Genomic DNA, 22,072 nt, shown 5'->3' with positions numbered 1-22,072 from the left:
TTGTTTTGTTTTTTTAATGATTTTGATAGTGGTGAGCGATGGACATTTCCACTAAAAACTATCACTAGTGATGGAATAAAGCTCGATGACATGACGGAAATTGATTGGATGTTGTGAATGATGAGTGAGTGATGACCACCCCTACCCCCCTAATACTTTGTGTTTTGCCTACGGGAGCTTACAAATTTATTATTATTGCTTGGCCGGGTGGTAAGAAACTTGCTAGAAGGCCACTAATCATGGATTGCTTAGACTCAAACACACTTAATTAGTTAATTGTGTTCCTTCACATCAATAATCAATGCGTCAAAATGTGTTAGTGGTATTTGAGGTGGATAATGTATAAAAATCCAACATCTATTCCATCTACGGTTGATGTGTATTTTGCGTAGCGTGTTACACTATTGACTCTTTCACTCTAGTTTTAGAATATTTAAAGAGCAAAAAGAAGGTTACTTATCGTGGATTGCTCAGACTCAAACACACATAACTAATGTATATTTTGAGGCGGTGCATTTTTATTAACCCAACATCTTTCATATCCACATCCACAACTGAAGTGTATTTCTCGTGTACGGCGTTATAAGTCATAACATTAACTTTTTGGCTCTATTGTTAAAATATTTGAAGACCAAGAGAATATCTTTAAAGTTACTAACTAATCTTTTCAAGATCTGTTCTGTTCCTAACATGTTTACACCCACAAATCTTTAAAGGTTTGATTTTGTTTTTCTACTTTATATGTGATAAACTCATAAAAGGTTTGAGATCCAAAAACAAAACAAATATTTAAAGCTTTGATCGATCTTTTATAGATTCTTGTTGCAAAGTGTTTGAGACAAACCAATATGATATAATATAATTTGTAAAAGGTGATGGATGTGTGCATGTTACTGTGCAAACTGCAAAGTGTCCTAGAGGAATACTTACCACTTATGGACATGCACCAGAGGGGCATATGGCATATCATTATGGGCTTTCACATCCTTGATCCTTGTCTTTACTTTTTTCTAAATATCCTAAAAATAATATTTATTTATTATAAATCGTTTTTTTTTTTATTTTGTTACTTGCATCATAACATTAACTACATGTTCTCCAAGGGCAACTGCAATGCCGAGAGAGTCGAGACGCATGTACGCCCTCTGTCTCTCTAAGTCGGTCCTCAATCTTTATTTTTAACAGATGTATCTCTCTTTCTTTCTCCAATTTCTCTTTACATCTCTCACTTTTTATCAGTCGCCCGTAATCACATACATTTCTTTCTCTTTTTTGCCATCTAAGTGTTGTCTCTAGATTTCATTGTTAAATAACCACGGACACCCTCAAAAACTTTCATTAAAGATGGTCTAAAGACGATATTATATATAATTTATAAAGGTAAAAGTAGTATATATAAATTTTTAATTATATTTTAGTTACACATTCACAAGCATGTATGTCTTCTAATATGGATACTTACTTTTACATATGGTATAGTATCCCATCTAACCAATTAAAATATACTTCTTTTTTGCTATTAATAGTTTAATAATTTATAAAATATGGTATAGCATCCGATCATTACCAATTAAAATTGTATGTTGTCTATTTGGAGGTTGTGGCTTTGTTTTTTTTATACACGAGTGGAGACTGGAGAGTTATTTTGAGCTCATCTTATATCTTATACTACTCTCATTCAAACATGCTTATTTGTAAAACTCTCCACTCATTTATCGCCAATGATCCACACTCAATCAGTAGGACTAGATGTTAGACATTCCTTATAAACCTAAAAATTTTCTTGTCTATGGCTGATGTGAGATTTAACTATCGTGATACATATATTATGGTTTGAGCACATATGACTACCTAGTAAATCATATCCATCTTGATGTTACTCATACAATGTTTAATTATGGAACTCTTGTTTAGTCCACGGTCTAAACATCAAAATATGTTAGATGGTATTTAATATCAAACATTTTATATGAATCCAACATTTTTTTTCTGAATTAAGTTAAGACCCGTCTAATAAATTTATCATCCATGGTTTTGGGTTTTTGATTTAGACATGCGTACATGCAGGGGCGGAACTAGTGAGGAACTAGCCGTAGCACGGGCTACGGCTCAACCCCGTATGCACAATGTATTTTTTTTCAGTTTTATACATTAAGATACCCCTAAACATATACTAGTATACCTCTAAGAGACAAATATGAAAATTGAAATTATTCGTTAAGGCCAAAACTTGTTAAATAATTAAGCCCAAATAATAAGTTTCATGATAATTAAGCCCAAATTATACTAAAGCCCAAATAAATAAATTAATTCATTTATGATATTTTTTCTAAATTGAAGCTTGTCAAGACGAATTTACGCAATCGAATGGGCCCAAAATATTTGAACAATGCTATGATTTGTGCGTCGAAAAAGAAACATTTGATAAAGTAAAAGACGACGATGTGATGGAACGATTTCAATATATGAAACTCTCATGTAACGCAAAAAATAAAGTGGTGTTTTAAATCGACCAAAAATGGTAACAGTTCCAACAATACCGATATTGGTACGAACGTTGTTCGGTCGTGCTATCAGAGGAATGCTAAGAAGAAAAATGTAACATTTTCAAAAGAAGTTATAACGGGATGTCAAGAACAAAAATTAAACAAAACCTGCACGTATTCTGTTTTTTTTATTTAACGAATGAAACTTTATTACAAAAAGTCAAAACTTAAAAAATTAAATGGTTTTAATACGTATTATATACATACAAGGTGTGAAACTAGATGATATATGCAAAACCTAACATGTTTTTTTACATTCATCGGAACACATTTTGGTCGTTTTCTTGTATGAATTTTGAGAAATAAGTCGTTTATTTGTTTACTTTTGACATTTAAGGTTGAAAATGCTTAAAACAACAAAATAAGCAAATTCATGGCGAAAAACAAGTGTTTTGCAAGGAAACAGAAAAGTCACATGCCCCCATGCTTGTTTCCCTCCAAAAAAGACAAAAGAAGTCATTTGACACAGGGCCATACTTGATCAAATACACCCCCATGTCACACTGCTCCAGATAAGACAAAATAAACCACCACGTACGGGCCATGCCTCTTTTGGCATGCCAGAAGACGACAAATTGAAGGACAATGGGACCCACAAAGTTGATTTGGGATGTGCCCCAGCTCACATAGCCTTGTGTTGTTGTACAAACTCTACACACAAAAGACAAAAAGAAATGCAAAATTCAACCACACGACCCATGCCTAATAAGACACAGGGTCGTGCCCTATCCTGTTTCAGCCTATAAATAGAGGTGTGGCGTTGCCATTTTTCTTGATCCTTTGGCACCTACTCTTTCTAACTCACCATCACTTTATACCACTAGCAACCACTATTTTCATCTTTTTTAGAGTTTACTTTTTCTAGCTTTGCGAGATCACTTTATACCACTAGCAACCACTATTTTCATCTTTTTTAGAGTTTACTTTTTCTAGCTTTGCGAGATGATCTCCCTTCTGCTTCTGACCAATAAACCCGAGTGTATTTTTTCGCAGAATACTCGGGAGAACACACCAAAAAGGCATATTTTTCGTATAATGATCTCTTGAAAGTCCTAACTTGGATCCACGTGATTCTTCTTGTCATTGCTTTCATTTGGATTTTATTTACTTTGTTTTACTTTAAAAAACCATTTCACAAAACTCACTTTTCGGTTTAATTAGAAAATGATAACATTCCTGTATTGAAAGCTCTTATGTTCTTGGATGATCTTAGTATCTTACCTTCGTTATACTTGTTCTAGGTTTTGTTTTTACAAAATTTGTGTGTGTTTTTTGAGAGAACAAATGTCAATTTTGTTTTAATGTGATAGAAAGCCCTAAAAAGACGGTATATGTTTTATGTAATAATTTTACGCAAGTCATGACGAATGGAATGCCATATCTAACCCCTGATCTTTGTAATAGTAACCAACCACACCACATGAGCTTAGTAGTTTAATTGTGGAAATAACCTATTGACTCTTGCAGATGTCAAACTAGATAAAAATAAGCGGCTTAGAATTCCATGAACAATCAATTGGCTGAAAAAGGAGCCGTAACAGATGTTCGAATCAAGAGAGAATACCTACATGTTTTGCCTTGGGGCGATAGCTTCCTTCGAAGGAGCATACAAACTCTTATCCGGGAAACTAATTAAGATTTTAGAACAACAAATTGTCGACTGGTTTCAAAAGTATCAAGGGAGGGACGAATTAGCTTTTGAAAATCTGAGGAAAAAAATTAAAGGAGTCTCATTACTTGAAGATTATCGATATACATAAAGATCTGGGTTTTAAGCCGTTTAATAAGCAGAAGCTTGTGGATATTAAATTTCGTGGTTTGTTCAGATTCCTAATGATGAGTTGGCTCTTCATATAGCTCTTGTGAACCAAACTGTAGTAGATTCCTAATGGTGAGCTGGCTCTTCATATAGCTACCTTCGATGAGATTTTTGACAAAGACATCGGGGTAAGTTTCAATATATTCTTTATTAAGTAATTTGATTTTATATTTAATGACAATATAATCTTTTTATATTTTTAGGGTATATCTTATATGAAGATATTAATGAGTAGACTAATGTATGATGATATAGAGCACATTGTTGCTCTGGTGGAACTTGAAATCATAGAAAACAATGAGTATTGACTTTTAAAAAACTCCTACGATAGATTTTGGTGAGACCGAGGTTGTATATGCCTACTGAAAAATAACATATATGGTACGAGTGAGTGTCTAATCACAGTGGATGTGCATGGATACCTTTGATTGAATGTCTAAAACCACCAACCTTTCATGTGCATTAAAGGCAAGCCTTTATTCTCCCCAATTCTATAGACTGAAAAAAGCCTCGAAAGATATCACAGGTGGGAAATTGATGTAACGCCCTGCTATTTCATACATTCTATATTTGGAAACCCTCATTTGTAATTCTATTTTTAGTAACTTTGTATTCTTGTAATCGTTCTTTCGTTGTAATCAATGTAAATCCGAGACTTGAATCATAATGAAATTCATATTTTCTTTACGTTTATGTTATATACGTCTTATATAAGCTCGTACGTTCAAAACATTATTCGTGTGACACATTGTTCATATTTTGTGCTAAAAACGTCAAACTTGCAAACTATTGATCTATACGCTAAACTACGAGAATTTGATACTATTTCTCAACAAATAAACTTAATTATACTTGTTTTATGGTTAGTTTATGCTTCATTTACATAACATACCTTTAACTATGGTTCTTGTACCTAAAACACATTGAAAATGACCTTAAAACATTAACTTAGGAAGTTTAGGGGCCTAATTGTAATTAAACCAAACTTCAGCCCACTGGAGGAGAGTGACGGCCCGCAAACAACATTGGGCTTGGGCTTCGTGGCCTGTGAGAGCAGCCCAGCTCGCAAATTTGTGATCAGACGCGTTTTTGGGCGGGTTTTGGTGTTTTCTTTGATTTTTAAACTTGTTTTAACATTTAATAACTCACCTAACTCAACCCTAATCTTCCCCTATAAAACCTAAGTGCCTTCCAAGCATTTCACACTTTGTAAACCATCCACAACACTCTCAAATCTCCCTCTAATCAGTTGTTAATTAGAAGTTCGAGCAGATTCATCAACCTTCACTAAAAAGGACAAGGTGCTCCAAACTAATCCATCCACCAACATCACTCGCGGGATTCAAGTAGGAAAGCTTGCAAAACAGTGAGTATACTCGATCTCTTTTTACTCTTTAACACTTTGGCATGCAACATGTATATTATACAAAATCACATGACACTTAAACTATTTTAAACATACTCTATCCATGCTTAACATGAGACTATATGTGATGCTTGTTAATCCCATATGCTATGTAAACTATTTGGTTGTTATATGCTCATTAACTTTGCTAGCCTACCTTAACAATTATAGCGCTATAGGATTAACGCACCACCCATTAGTCTTGGGGTATTGTTAAGCTGAACATGTTACCTCCCGCTACTCTATTGGGATGGGCTATTTTAACGCGTTGTATACTTGGGTTTGAACATATTGTACACCATTTTGGCAGACTAGTACTCGCATATTATAAATCATGTTGGATATGAGCACTTTTTATTCTACATTATGCTATGTAACAAAAACTTGTATACTCGCCTTTACTTTTGCATTGAACTCTATTTTAATACATGTCACTAGTTGATTGATAAGATGAGGTTCCAAGATGAAACGAGATTTAGGTGGACTTAGATACACACCTAGACTTAATTTATTTATTTTGATGTTATGTTTGTTTTGAAACAGTTGTTGTCTTTTATTTGGAATCTTGTGTATGACATTTAGTCTTGAAATGAAATTGGAATTCAATTTACATTGTCAGATAGTGTTATGAAGTCTCTTGCAATTTAGTTTTCGTCTCATCCCGTTGTTTCCGCCATCGGTTGGGGTGTGAAAGATTGGTATCAGAGCCATAATTGTAGGGAATTAGGAATAAGTAGGAATGGTTTGCCCTAGTCTATAGCTTTAGGAACTTTGACTCTTATTTGTTGTTTAAAATTTATGCACTCTACCTTACATGCTTCCTGGCAATTCTTCTTGTTTGTTAAACTTACATGGCTTTCCTAAGGCTAACATGAATACACTATTGATTATTTGAAGACACTCGTAACATAAACGAGACGACTTTACCAAAATAGGCATGAAACCCACAATTTAGTAAATGACTCTCATTCTACCTTAAACTATTTTTGCACGAAATTACACCAGTAAGCTAGGAGTGAAATCCACAACTTAATGGTAATTTACATTTCAACTCTAGTGGACCCTCGTCAAAGTGTCAAAATTATATTTTGACCCGACAAGTACCAACCACATTTAGGGTACGAAATCGTCAGGTTAGAGGTGAAACCCGCATCTTGTCGATTAAGTCCCATTTTAACCTGACAAGTACCAACCACATTCAAAATGAAACATCCAACTAACAAAGTTAGGATCGTGATAGTATATGTTTGACTAATAAAAATTCTCATTAACTTCTTTTATTTAAAAAAGACATATTCTCTAAACCAATACATTGTCCTATGTATTTTTTCTCCAAATGAAAGCCTATATTAAATGTGATGTGCTGGGCCTATATGTTATGACCAATGAATGGCCCATATCAATTATTCTCGAACAAACCTGACACATATGAAATCGCTGCCTGCTGTTTCTTTTCTCCACATCCGCCAACATCACTCCACAGCGACGCCAGTTCCGGCGACCAGACATCGCTTTCACGTCCCCTGCTCCTTGTTCAGCTAGGTCAGATTGATCTGTTCGGGCTGCTGCTGCTGTTTTTGTAAATCAATTTCTGCTTTTGTATGTTTAATTGTTTGAATATGTTTTACATCATCACTCAGTGTTTACTAGGGGTGTAAACAAGCCCAGAGGCTCGAGAGCTACTCGTGATCGGCTCGGTTAAAAGCTCGAACGAGTCGAGCCTTAACGAGCCCGAGCCCGAGCCCGAGCTCGAGCCTGAAATAGAGCTTGTTTAGTTATCGAGCCCGAGCTAATACAAAGCTCGTTTAGGCTCGCGAGCCCAAACGAGCCTAAACAAAATTTTAGTTTTTATATATATAATATAATAACGATGATGATAACATTGGTGAGCCGAGCTCGAGCCGAGCTTTGGCTCGCTTAATCGCTGTTGAAACGAGCTCGAGCCGAGCTTCTAGCTCATTTGAGGTTGTTCTCGAAATAGCTCGAGCCGAGTCGAGCCGAGCTCGAGCTTTGGGTTTTACTCGCGAGCCGAGCTCGAGCTCAGAGAAGTAGGCTCGAACCGAGCCAAGTTCGAGCTCGAGCTTCATAAAAACATAACGAGCCGAGCTCGAGCCTAGTCGGGCTCGGGCTCGGCTCGGCTCGTTTACACCCCTAGTGTTTACGATCACCATAGCCTTTAATAAGCTCACATAAGTACCATGGAATTCTAGGACTTGTACGCTAAAAATTCTAGGATCATTTCAATTGTATGGATTAATGTACTATGAGAACTATGGTGGTATTATTGTGTATTTTGGTGTTTTTTTTTTTTTTCGTAAAAGACATATTTTTTATTTTGTAGGGTTTTTTTCTTAAATTAAACTATTAGGAAGGGAAGTGAAACAAAAAAGCTAAGCCAAACACTTTTTAAAAAAACAACTGACTTATAAAAGAATGTCCCTTTTAGTCATTTTACATGAATAAGTTAAGTCAAACACTTTTTTAAAAACTCATTTTCAAAAAGTCATAAGGGGATACGGTGTGGCACATATTTGTGTCGGTAAACTTGGTTTACCGAAATGGCAAACCATTGCCAACAAAGTTTACCGATCAATGAGGATCCCATGCGGTGAAGCTTTACCGAAGCGGGAAAGGAGAAAGGAAAGAGAGAGAGGGGTATGGGTTGGGGTCCATTCCAATCTCAACCAATCAAACTTTTTTCCTTTTTTTTTAAAAAATAGTTTACCACTTCACCAAGTGTTTAAACCATTGCCAACATTTTTCACCAAAGTTTAAACACTTTTGCCTAATTGACATGGCGCGCTCTCATTGGTCGGTTTTTTGGTTTGCCACTTTAAAGTGTTTAACCACTCCTTATACCCTAAGTCAATAAGTCATTTTTAACAAAAAGTCCTTTTTGAATTAAATAAGCTTAGCCAAACAAGCCCTCAAATTTTGATAAACTCCAATTATGGGAAATTTCACACACAGCATGGCTTCAGCTGCCGATCGTGGCGGTGCCGGAGACGGTGGCGATGGTAATGTGAATATTATTCCTCTGCTGCGTACGTTAGCCAAAGGGGCAGCTGTAACCCTAGGTGGGGTTTTATCCATCACAGCTATTTCCTCCACTACAGTTGCATTGTTCACACTCCACAAAAAGGTAATCACAAATACCCATGTTTCTTGATTATTAGTTGATTTAACTTTTTTTAGAGGTTCAATTGGGGAAATTTAGAAGAAAGATTCAATTTCCACAAAGGCTCATTCTATACGCACCCCCCACCCTTCCTGATTACACCCCCCCTTGTGAGAGGAAAACTGTCGGTCCCACGCAGGCCCCACCTGTAAGTATGTGAGAGGAGGGGGGTGAAAAAAGTAAATAGGGGGTGTAAAAAGTAGCACCCTTTACAAAGAATTTCTGATGCAGGGCTATCTATCAATCCTTTTATTTAGCTTATATTATGTTGGTGTTATCAAGGGGTGTAAACGAGCCAAACCAAAGCCTAAACTCGAGCTCGTTTATTATTTACTAGTTAATTTATATATACTCCTTATAATTATTTGAGTTAATTGCCCGGATAGTCCCTGTGGTTTCACGTTTTTTGACGTTTAGTCCCCACCTTTTGAAAATTGCATGTATGCTCCCTATGGTTTGTTATTTTGTTACTCGGATAGTCCCCTGACCTTTACTCAGGGGACTATCCGAGTAACAAAATGCAAACCATAGGAACCTGCTATTTTAGTCCCTGTGGTTTGGGCCATTTTGCCAGTTTAGTCCAAAGGTTTCATTTTTAATCTGTGGGTCCAAAAAGGTTTCACAGTTTCCATTTCTGTTAACGAGAATGCCAATTTGGTCATTTTGTATGTAATTCTGTTAACTAAAAGGGCAATTTAGCTATATAAAATGACCGAATTGGCCTTCTCGTTAACAGAAAAAATGGATGAAGTTAATCCAGTGGACTAAAATGGCAACTGTGAAACCTTTTTGGACCCACAGGTTAAAAATGAAACCTTTGGACTAAACTGGCAAAATGGCCCAAACTACATGAACTAAAATGGCATTTAACTTTTATTTTTATATATAATTAGTATTTTTTCATAATTTTATAAATATTAATTACTATTATTTAAATATATTTTTAATATATTTACCAAAAGTTATGTAAACAGTAGGCTTATTTAGGCTCACGAGCCGACTTGAGCTCGATAAGCGAAGCTCGGGTTCGGGCTCATTCGTGCTTTTTTTACCAAAGCATAAACTCGAGCTCGTTTATTATGTACTAGTTAATTTATATATACTACTTATAATTATTTTTATATATAATTAGTATTTTTTCCATAATTTTTTAAATATTAATTACTATTATTTAAATATATATTTAATATAATTACAAAAAGTTATGTAAACAGTAGGCTTATTTAGGTTCACGAGCCGACTTGAGCTCGATAAGCGAAGCTCGGGTTCGGGCTCATTCGTGCTTTTTTTACCAAAGCCTAAACTCGAGCTCGTTTATTATGTACTAGTTAATTTATATATACTACTTATAATTATTTTTATATATAATTAGTATTTTTTTCATAATTTTATAAATATTAATTACTATTATTTAAATATATATTTAATATATTTACAAAAAGTTATGTAAACAGTAGGCCTATTTAGGCTCACGAGCCGACTTGAACTCGATAAGCGAAGTTCGGGTTCGGGCTCATTCGTGTTATATGGAATGCAGGATCAAATTGTGGCACCACCACCACCATTTTCATTATTATCATCGTCATCGTCGTCGTCATCATCATCATTTATGAATAAAAAGAATACAAGATCATGTGATGTATGCAAAGCAAAAGGGTTTTACATGTGCAAATCATGCAAAGGGAATGCTACAATAGAGTGGTCTCCATTATATGATCCTGTGTTCATTAATCCATGCCTTTGCCCTACTTGTGATGGACATAGGTATATTCTCTTTTATCTTTCAAAATAAAAACTTCATTAATGTGTGTACGTATATATTAGTAGCAGGGGCGGACCTAGGTAGAGGGGTGCGTGGGTGGGCGCTCGCACCCCTTGAAGAATTTTTTTTAGTGCTTTTTATAGGGCAAAATCCCGACTGCACCCCTTGAACATTTGGTTAAAGTGTTAAACCCCTCGTTTGCACCCCCAAAAAATAATTCTTGGGTCCGCCACTCTATAGTAGCTCCGTTGACTTTTGACTAGGGTCCAATGAATTGTTGTTAAATGTTACTCTTCAAATGAAATATGTTTTGACTTTGCGCTATGAGTACGTCGTGCGCCTTTGACTACCGAAGTGGACTCTGTATGTTGGGTCGGAACAAGTATTATATATACAATGAAGAAAAATGCAAATTAAAGCGGATAATTGACGGTGAAATTGTTATTTTTTTAGGATTCAACGATGTCTTAACTGTTTGGGAAGTGGATTCATTCAATAAGCTAAAGGTATGTATGAAAGAATGGTTTGACTTATAACAACATTGTTTGAAGTTACATGTATGTTGACTTTTTTTGGTCAACTGGACAATTTTCTTGTTTCTAAATTGATTTTGCTTCTTTAGAGGTGTTATAACTAAAGAAAATGTTGATTTAAACTTTTAGTATCAGTTATAATATTATTTCGAGTAAAATGCCATTTTCGTCCTTGAGGTTTGGCCAGTTTCGCGACTTTCGTCCAAAGGTTTGTTTTTCCGCATCTGGATCCAAAAGGTTTGAAATCTTGCCATTTTTATCCGACTCGTTAGCTCCATCCATATTTCTCTGTTAAGCTAGGGGTATTTTCGTATAGCTGCATCCATATTTCTCCGTTAAGTCGTTAGGGGTATTTTCGTATTTTTAGATATTTTTTTTTATTAAACTAAAGAGCACTATAAGAAAGAAAGATCCACCTTTGTTGACTTTTAATTAAAAAAATGTCTAAAAAGACGGAAATACCCCTGATTTAATGGAGAAAAATAGACGGAGTTAACAAGTCGGATGAAAATGGCAAGATTTCAAAACTGGCCAAACCTCAAGGATGAAAATGACATTTTACTCAATTTTTTTTTTAATTTCAAAGTAGCCTGTTTGACACCAGAAGTCAAACTATACATTTTTCTTAAGAATTTTTTGATGTGATTTGTTATAAAGCTTAAAGTTTCTTGCAGCATATGAGTAGTTTTGTTGAACTTAACCAGCTCTCACAGGCCTTCAACGATTCTCTTGTTCGGTTTTGATCGGGTTGCAAATGGTTTGAGTTTACTCGGCAGGTTATGGTTTTGGGCTCGGATTGTATAGCTTAGTTAGTGTTTTTCTTTCGTCATGATTGTATGTAATAAATTCGAATCCGACTCAAGAGTTAAAGTAACTCAAAAGATAAGATGGTGATTCCTAAGTTTAGGATTTAAGGTTTAAGATGAGGTGTCATAAACTTAAACAACTGAAAATACACGTTTCTCAAAAAGATGTAAAAATTACTAAATATATAAAACTAACTTATAATTCTATGAAAAAGGTTATTATAAATCATCAAAGAACCATGATGCGCCGTCTCATTTTTACCCAAAATTACCTTAATTAATTTTCAGCGTTGTTCCCAAACTACACAAGGTACCCGAATGAACTTTTCAACACAAAACAATCATTTGTCTTCTAGTTCGCGAACGCAACTTTGCTACCCGAATTCACTACCCAAAGCATAAGTAGCAATGTACCCGATTTGACCCAAGTACCCAAAGGTGCCATCTTCACTGAGTGATGAGTATTTCCATTGGGTGACATTTGACTACCAGTCAAATACTTCTATGATACTTGAACTAAACGAAAGTTAGAAACAAAAAATGTAGTTGTTAGTGATGCATACTCGGGTTTGTCACCGAATCGAACGTTGTACTTGTTAGTGTTTTAGTCGCAAAACAAAGCTTTAAGATTTGACATTCATTGATAAAATCATTAAACCTTGGTGTCATGAACGTTAGGGTGTGATGTAGTTGGCGTTTCGGAAGATGCAAGTCAAGATGTGCAAGGAATGGATGCTTTAGCAGCATATGTTTTGAGCTTGCTCTCCACCGAGCCTCCGAATAGTAACTCTCTATTTCTTATCCTTAACGGGTCAAATAATTAAGGTAATTAGGTAAAAGATTTAACTAAAAAAGAAACGAGTTGAACCGGTCAAATGGCTTCAGAATCACATGAAGTGTAATCATTTTATTAAAAAAAAGTAACTATTATGAGAAGTAATTTTTTTTTGAAAAATTCTTTGTTCAATATGTATTTTTTTTTTTAAAATACACCTTTAATATCATTATTTTTTTATTTTTTATTTTTTTTTATACAATATCATGGTAGTTGATGATGTGGTTCGTTTTCTTTATGGTGAGAAGCGGCCGAGAAACTAACTTCAGCTGGCTTTGGAAACATGACCTTCAAGCCCTTCAACACGTACGTGACTTCCACGCGTTAGTTCTATTATTTGAGTCTATTAGAGTAATAGAAGTGGCGGTTTAATCTTTGTTGCTGGACGGTGCGGGCTCAGTCATTATATAAACCCAGAAGTAGTCGAGGTCGCGTCATGGCTAACTTCAAAACTAGAGCTCGAGGGTAGTCCTAGTTCGGCTCCTTGAACAAAACAACCAACACATGCGACATTAAAGATACCGATGAGTCGAAGACTGCATCAACCAACCTATCAACCTATGGTGTAAATTACAAGCATATATAAGGTTACATGGTACGAAGGAGCATATCGTAATTCGTAAGTCATGACATTGTATGTTGTGTGGCCCGGTTCTTATCTTTTATCCTTTTTCCGTCTTTTACCAATTTAGTTTTTTAAGAGATGTGAAAAATGAGACTGATCATGTTATACCAATCCTTGGTGTATAACAGGATCAGTCTCTTGAGTCAAGTGGTCAAGTCATGTGGCGGGTATTTTAGTCATTTTAAAGATGAAATAGGAAACGATTAAAATACCCATCACATGTCATGCACGTGAGACGTGAGAGTAAATTGTGCATAATCAAATATACAAAACTTGTACCCAAAAAATATGTTAGTACAACTACTATTGAACCATAGAAAATACTCGCATGTACTTGAGACGATAATTACAATACATTTGGTGCGAGCGCGTGCATGTTGGTGAAAGCAAGACTCTTTGGTCAACTTCCTCGCTTTCACTGCTCGAATTTGACCTGGAATCACTCACTTCGTCTTCTGTAAATTCATCGAAACGATCTTTCAAACTATGATTATCAAATTGAGTATAGATATCCATTCGGTTTATAATATTTGCAATGAATACACTTTAATACACAAGTTAAAACTATTGTTAAATTATATGTTATACAAAGTTTCATATTTCAATTTTGTGACACATACCATATGCATAATACTCTGGCAACTACTACATAGACCACCTGAAATGGTCGTTTTAAACCAATTAGTCGATGCCAACATTGAATTCGGCCCGTTTCGTTTTAACAACAATTATTTGACCGGTTGATAAAGAAATCCGATGTACAAGTAAATGCGTCAAAACTGTCACATCTCCTTACCTAGCTTTGCCAACCGATTTACCCACCCGGGAATCCCTTTGCAATTTAGCCTTTGAGAAATATCGTCGGTGAAATTTTTGCAATTCTTGGAAATTAGGTGATAGGTGTCCCCGTTATATTCGGAAGCTATGGTCTCGATGAATGCCCTAAATTCCGAAGGTGACATGTTTGTATGCCTGAGTGAAATCGAACATCTGTAGATAAAACCCGGGCAAGTTCTTGGTTCGACTTCAAACACTCCACTAATCGAATAGTCGTGGGCTCCAAACGCGTATTCCATACCGTACACTGCCACAAGCTCCCATCCATCATTTTTTTTTTCATGTATCATAAGTATAAGGCAAAGATAAAAAAAAAATAAAAGAGAGTGAAATTTGAAAACACCATTAGACCATGTGTAGTGGTACACATGAATAATGGTCCACCCTAGGGCGTTTCGCGTCATGTGGCACTCCAGTTAGCAACGAGACGTTTTTTCATAAATAGGTGTAATGGGGATGTTGGGTATTATGTTAAAAGGGGTTTAATAATAGAATTAAATAAAAAAAACTATCAAAAAATGTTATTGTACAAAAAACCATCAAAAAGGGTGATTGGTCAATACACAAAGGGCTCGAGCGTTCTAAATACAACGCCATTCAAAAAAATTGAACAAAAACATGCCGATCGAAGGGGTCCTCTCTCCGGCCACGGAGGGAAAAAAATTCGAACCTTTTCAATTAAATCGTAAAACTGGTTTTGATGGCTGCCATTAATCTATATGTTACAACACATTATAGGGAAATGAAGATGTTTGATGTGCTCCTGGATATTACTAGATAGTAATTATTAGTAAGGTTATACATATAATATCTTAAATTTTATAACAATAAAAATCTATACTATATAATAAAAGAAACCTGTTTTGCGACACTTGTCATTCTCTCATCTAATTGATTAAAATTATTAATAATACTAAAAATAATAATATTTAATCTATATTAATACAAATTCTTATTATTAATAATATTTAATCAAATCTAAAATCTAATCTAATACAAATTTTTATTATCAATAATATTTAATCAAATCTAATAAGAATTCGTACGAATTCCAAAGTTGATATTAACTTTCGAATAATTAAAAAAAAAATCCGCCTAACATCGTAAATGTTTCTGTTAAAATTCATTTATTCAACCCGTGTAATACACGGGGTTATAACCTAGTATGATATAAATTAAGAGATTAGTTGTGTTCACAAAACTTCTGTCTATCGTTATTTCTATCACCATTTTATTTTTGTTGTATTGATAACTAGATAAATATTGTTTGTATCGTCAAAAAAGTAAATACATATTCTTTGTATTGTTAAAAAGTAGCTCTCAATGAAGTGTCTTCCTCAATCGGCCCCTTTGCTTTTTTGTTTTTGTGAATGTGGGCTCGTTGTTGGGTTGGTGTTTCTTGGTCCATTGTTGGGTGAGCGAAGATGGTTACAAGTTTGGTCAATGAGGTAAAGAAGTGGTCGGGTATTTTTGATTCCGGTTCCGAGTTTTTTTTTTCTTTCTTGTTTTAACCAGTTTAGATAGGATATAACTAGATTAGATTCAATTTTAAATTATTGGGTATTGAAGAAACACGGAATCACCGCCAGGATGATTGGACCGCTTTCTCCGTGAGGGTGAAGAATCACACCTTGTTCTTCCTCTTGAACCTAGATCTGCAATAGAGAAGAGAAAAAGTGGAGCTGTAGAGATGACCGGTAGGGGAAAGAATCCCCTGTCTCCAGTAACAAAAAGTGTGGCGGCTCCATTCCATCTACCCTAATAATGAGGTGAACACCTCTTTATATAGGGGATATGGGCCTCCCTAACCTCAATGGGCCAGGCCCAGTTAGGGGTTATCTCTACAAGCCCCAACCCAAAGTAGTGTAAACTACATCGCGTTGGGCCTTGCGGTTGGGTTAGTAAGCAACAGTAATAATAAATATTATAATAAAAGCAATAAGTAATGGTTGCCCGACCGCTCGGGTCGGGTTTAGTACCGTACCCCATCAAGTCCCCCAGTCTAGTGCTGCTCCCGTGTGCAAGCGTGGTAAGAGTACTAGACTTGTTAGGAGTGCTCGAAAGTAAAGATTTGAGTTTTAGGCTTACCTGTCGCCGGGGTGCGGGAAAGTTGTTGGCCATGCTTGTTGCGTCTGTCTTTCGCTGCGAGTAGAGACAATGGAGCGGTGAATATTACATGATACTGGTTGGGCAAACCTGGCGCACGCTGATTGGTTGCAGGCGGTTGCTATTGTCGGTCTCTGTCATCAGCCAGTTAGTGGAGATCGTGGGGCATGATTGAGCAGAGCCTGGAGGATGTGGATTGGCTCTTTTCGTCTGCCATTTGTACCCTTTGTACTTTTAAGATGCTTTTACGCCACATCCTTGCGCGACCCTTGCTGCGCATGGTACTGGCCTGCGCAAGGAATGGGCGCTTGGAGGCTTGACTTCAGGATGCTAAGTTGTTGATTTGGCCTCTTTAGACCCCGCGCGACGCTGTCGAGTGTTGCCCTACCCGCGCGAGGTTGAGATCAGAATGTAGTTGATTAAGGAGTATGGTCCGTCACGCGACCTGGAGGAAGAATTGTGCGGCTTTTTGGGACCATACCCCTTCAAGTCCCCCTAGTCCAGTGCTGCACCATGCGCGAAGTAAATGGTTGGAGCTCTGGACTTAGAAAAAAGAAGTTAGATGCTTTGATGGTGCTTGCTTGATCCTGGTTGATGGCGCGCGTTGAAGGGGTATGGTCCCAGATCTCGCGTCAGCATCGACCGCGAGTGACCATTACCCTTATCAAAACCCCCACTAGCTAACAACCTACTTATGTCCGTGCGGGAACGCATCGACACAGTGGTTGAATCCAATCTGTCCAGTGATGGAGGAGGACTTATCTGGAATATGAGAACGGTAGAGTGATGCGGCATAGCATCACATCTGGTGTATGAAAACGTAAGTATTCACAGCCATGCGGCCTGGCACCGCGTCCAGTGAACACTTCTATCAATACAAGGAAGCTGGACAACAGCAACAGTCACCACAGGCGACGATGCGGCTGGCACCGCGTCTCGCGTATTTCTTGATCACAAGCAAGGGACGCGGTAACATCAGATGTTACCGCAGGCAGCGATGCGGCTCGCACCGCATCCTATACACCCAACAAGTGGGACTGACACCACAGTGCAAGTAGCACCAATGACAGTCATCTGTCAGGGCTACGTATGTAACAGACTGACGTGGCGTAACCTCCACACCCGACAAGCCTGACACACCTGCAAGGGTGCAGCACGTCGTCAGTCCGTCCATCATCCTCCTCCTTCACTCCTCGGCTATAAATACCAACCCCAAACCAGGTTTGAGGTATCTCTTCACAACTCTCTCACTACTACTACTATCATACTTTGCTTCTCAAGCAGATTACTGATTCTTACGCCGGAGAGTGGTAACAAGGAGCACCCCCCACCCCATCCTCCTTGTTACGAGTCACGGTTTGTTTCCTTGTGCAGGAGATCAACCCACCGGTGATCCAGCCAGCGATCCTCGAGAGGAAGGGATTAACCCTTCTTGACGAGAACAGTGAGTTAACCCTGCCCGGTTAACCATTGTTTCACCCCTCACGGCGAAGGCACCTCCTCCGGGAAGAAGACCATGTACGTGGCCTCCACCCACATGATCAACGGAGGTAAAGGTAGGCCGCAGAAAGCGGCGAGAAGGCCGGACAATGACTGGAAAGACGAGCAAGTCGTCTTTCCAAAAGTCCGAGGCGGACCGTGCGACAGGCGTGCCGTCGTTATTACAGGCCAACTGGCGCATTATTGCACCGAGCGTCTATTCATCGACCCGGGCAGTACTTCTGATATAATCTACGAACAATGCTTCAACCAGTTCGACCAGGACGACAAAGATCGGTTGCAGGCAGTAGATTACCTGTTGGCCGGGTTCGCAGGGGAAACTGTCTTTCCCCTGGGCCAGATTACTTTTCCTGTGCGTCTTACCAGCGGAAGGCACACAAGAACAGAAGAGGTAAACTTTATGGTTTTACCTCACACCTCCAGATATGACGTACTCCTTGGGAGGGAATCCCAAGGCGATTTCAATATGATTACGTCCGTCCCCCACTCTGCTGTCGGTTTTCCAACCGAATCGGGGGTCGCGATAATCTACGCACGCAGAGACGTCATGATGTCGGACGAAATACGTCCGACCAAGGTCGCAAGGCCCACCCCCAACAACCAACCAGAAAAATGGGTTCTCAACGCGAGATACCCAGAACAAAAGGTTACATTGGGTCACGCCTTGTCCCCGACCACCAAAGCGCACCTGAAGCAGCTTCTCTTCAGGAACCAAGACATCTTCGCATGGACACCCGCAGACATGACAGGGTCCCACGTGATATCGCGCAACATCACTTGAATAGCTTGCCAGGTATCAAACCGGTGATCCAAGGCCAACGCCACCTTGGATCTGCTAAAAACCAGGCGATGCAAGAGCAGGTCGAAGAACTGCTCTCCGCAGGCATCCTGCGGGAAGTTAAATACCAGACTTGGTTAGCCAACCCAGTCATGGTAGAGAAACCATCCGGGGGCTGGCGCGTGTGCGTCGATTACAAGGACCTCAACAAAGCATGCCCCAAGGATTGTTACGCACTTCCAGAAATCGACGAAAAGGTCGATAATCTCGCACCATTCAGGTGGAAGTGTTTCCTCGATTGCTACAAAGGTTACCATCAGGTACAAATGGCAATCGAGGATGAAGATAAAACGGCATTCCGCACTCCTACCGGGAATTACTGTTATACCAAAATGCCGTTTGGGTTGCGCAATGCGGGCGCAACCTACCAAAAATTGATGAACGACACTTTCCGCGGGCAAATAAGCAAAAGTGTCGAAATCTACATGGACGACCTAGTCGTCATGAGCATGGCGGAAGATACCATGCTCACAGATATCGAAAGAACATTCCAAACTCTGCGAAGCGTTAACATAAAGCTCAATCCAGGGAAATGCTCGTTTGGAATGGAAGAAGGCAAATTCCTTGGGTTCATCGTGACTAAAGATGGATTCAAGGTAAACCCGGAAAAAGTTCAGGCGATCGAGCGCATGCCATTGCCTTCAACAATGAAAGATATGCAGCGACTGGCCGGCAGGCTAGCCGCACTCAACAGATTCTTAGCCAACCATGCAGCTAAGTCTTACCCTTCCATCAAGACCCTGCGGAACTGTTTAAAGAAAGAACAATTCCAGTGGACCGCAGAGGCTGAGAACGCTTTCCGAGAAATGAAAGAGTGTTTGATACAACTCCCAACTTTAACCGCACCACGCAAGGATGAGCCACTCATATTATACCTATCTGCCGCGAACAACGCGGTAGATGCGGTATTGATAGTGGAGCGGGAGGGGGTTCAAACACCCATCTATTACATCAGCAAGATGCTCAACGACCCAGAGACGAGATATTCAATAATGGAGAAGTTGGTATTAGCATTAGTGCACGCTTCACGACGGTTGCGACGCTACTTCGCAAATCATGTCATCACAGTGCTAAACAATTACAGGATCGGCCCAATCCTATCCAAACCGGACATCTCTGGGAGATTAGCAAAATGGGCAATAGAGCTGGGCGCGCACACGCTGAACTATAAACCACGCCCCGCGATTAAAGGCCAAATCTTAGCTGATTTCGCCGCCGAAGTACCGGTGAATCGCATCCAAGAATGCGAAGAAGCACAAAACCCTGCACCAACACCATCTTCCTCAGAAACATGGGCACTATTTACAGATGGTGCCTCCAACGAAGAAGGTACGGGCGCAGGTCTGCGACTCGTCAGCCCTGATGGCCAAGAACTTACATATGCAATCCGCCTCGATTTCAAAAGCACAAATAACGAGGCAGAATATGAAGCCCTACTGGCAGGACTACGTTTAGCCGTCAAACTCGGCGTGCAACATCTGGAAGCACACGTCGACTCTTTGTTGGTTGCAGGACAGATACGCGGCGACTATGCCGCAAAGGGGGATATCATGATCCTCTACCTCGAGCAAGCCCTGCAACTAACATCAAAGTTCACTTCATTTAATATCCGACATATTAACAGAAGTTAAAACAAATCCGCGGATGCACTCTCAAAACTTGCATCACCAGCTTCCAACACCTGGCAAAGGAGATACGCATCGAAATTCTACAAAATCCTTCAGTACCCCTGTGCCAGGTCAACGTCATCCAATACGGCACAACATCTTGGATGACACCAATTATTGCATATTTGCAATCAGGTGTGACTCCCGAAAGCAAGTCAAAGGCACGCAAGCTACAATACAAAGCATGCCATTATCAAATGGGAGACGGTATCTTATACCGCAAATCATACCTAGGGCCACTCCTACGATGCATCAACCCTCAGGATGCCACATACCTCATCAGAGAGATACACGAGGGTATGTGCGGCATACACGCAGGACCACGCATGGTAGTGGCCAAAATCATGAATGCTGGGTACTACTGGCCCGGCATGCACCTGGACGCCGTCAAAGAGTTGCGCAAATGTGTTAACTGTCAGCGACACGCTCCAAAAACATTGCGCCCCAAGAACAACTTGGTCCCGGTCACCACCGCCTGGCCCTTTCAGAAATGGGCAATCGACGTGGTCGGACCCTTCCCAGACGCACCAGGCGCAGTCAAATTTATCATAGTAGCGGTTGATTACTTCACAAAATGGGTAGAGGCGAAACCGCTCGCCTCAACCACTGCTATGATAACACGGAAATTCATATGGGAACACATCATCTGCCGTTTCGGTCTACCAATGTGCATTGTTACCGATAATGGCACCAACTTTGCGGCTGACGAATTTCAAAAATGGCTAGAAGAACTACACATTGAACATATATTCTCATCCGTGGCACATCCGCAAGGAAACGGCCAAGTTGAGAGTATCAACAAAAGTCTAGTCGAAGGCATCAAAGCAAGGTTGGGAACAGCCAGGCGTGGTTGGGTCGATGAACTCCCAAGTATCCTATGGGCTCACCGCACAAGCCCAAAAACGAGCAATGGGGAGACACCTTTCAGCCTAGTTTATGGCTCAGAAGCGGTGATCCCCGCGGAAGTAGGCCTCCCTTCACCCAGAATGTTGGCTATTGAAAAAATAGACAACAGTATGGAACGCAGGATTAACTTAGACCTCTTGGAAGAAAGGCGTGAAAACGCTGCCATCAATGAGGCTAAGTACAAATCCAAACTGGAAAAGTACTACAACTCGCGTGTCCGCGTTTGTACTTTCAACCCGGGAGACTACGTCCTCCGTGACAATGAAGCATCTAATGCCGAACGCCCAGGAAAACTTGCCCCCAAGTGGGAAGGACCATACCTCATCAATGAGGTCTTGGGAAAAGGCGCGTACAAGTTGCAAACGTTAGAAGGCGAACCTATCGCACGTACATGGAATGCACAACAGCTTAGACGCTGTTACATGTAAGCCATGTTTTTACATTTTCATGTAACCTATCGGGCCGCAGGCTGCAATTAAATAAACGAGCAATTCAATGTAATATTGTTTGTTACTACTATTACAAATGCGTGTTCCACTTTGCGGTATACGCAAAAACAGATTGGTAAAATCTTCATTCGCAATACCCACACAAAGTGCCAACCACACACAAATATTGTAATAGGCCAGCAAAAGGCAGAATATTAAGTGTCTATCCGGCCGGATAGACAAGTTTTTACAAAACTTACACAATTCCTAAATCCTAAAAA

At 39.0% G+C, this 22,072-nt stretch overlaps 1 protein-coding gene across 7 annotated transcripts; it reads left to right on the top strand.

Annotated features, from left to right (window-relative positions):
* Positions 1-7,169: 7,169 nt before the first annotated feature.
* On the top strand, positions 7,170-12,164 carry LOC110893861. 7 transcript variants are annotated; one of them, XM_022141008.2, is made up of 5 exons: positions 7,170-7,312; positions 8,741-8,912; positions 10,486-10,712; positions 11,164-11,216; positions 11,957-12,164. In XM_022141008.2, exons 2-4 carry the CDS (start codon positions 8,742-8,744, stop codon positions 11,207-11,209), a joined length of 444 nt encoding a protein of 147 aa, XP_021996700.2. In that variant the 5' UTR covers positions 7,170-7,312; position 8,741; the 3' UTR covers positions 11,210-11,216; positions 11,957-12,164. The 7 variants fall into 7 exon arrangements, 5 of the variants coding, with proteins under 5 accessions (XP_021996700.2, XP_021996699.2, XP_021996701.1 ...); XM_022141007.2 differs by having other exon boundaries at positions 11,948-12,164; XM_022141009.2 differs by having other exon boundaries at positions 11,918-12,164.
* The last annotated feature ends 9,908 nt before the right edge of the window (positions 12,165-22,072 follow it).

This window comes from Helianthus annuus, chromosome 12, assembly GCF_002127325.2.
Source record: "Helianthus annuus cultivar XRQ/B chromosome 12, HanXRQr2.0-SUNRISE, whole genome shotgun sequence".
Taxonomy (NCBI): domain Eukaryota; kingdom Viridiplantae; phylum Streptophyta; class Magnoliopsida; order Asterales; family Asteraceae; genus Helianthus; species Helianthus annuus.
This window is presented reverse-complemented; position numbering and strand designations above follow the sequence as displayed.

Excerpts from the sequence above, each read along its gene's own strand:
- LOC110893861 (XM_022141008.2), top strand. The coding sequence starts at position 8,742 with ATGGCTTCAGCTGCCGATCGTGGCGGTGCCGGAGACGGTGGCGATGGT. Across the intron at positions 8,913-10,485 it reads TGTTCACACTCCACAAAAAG|GATCAAATTGTGGCACCACC; the intron begins GTAATCACAAAT and ends TATGGAATGCAG. Across the intron at positions 10,713-11,163 it reads CCTACTTGTGATGGACATAG|GATTCAACGATGTCTTAACT; the intron begins GTATATTCTCTT and ends TTATTTTTTTAG.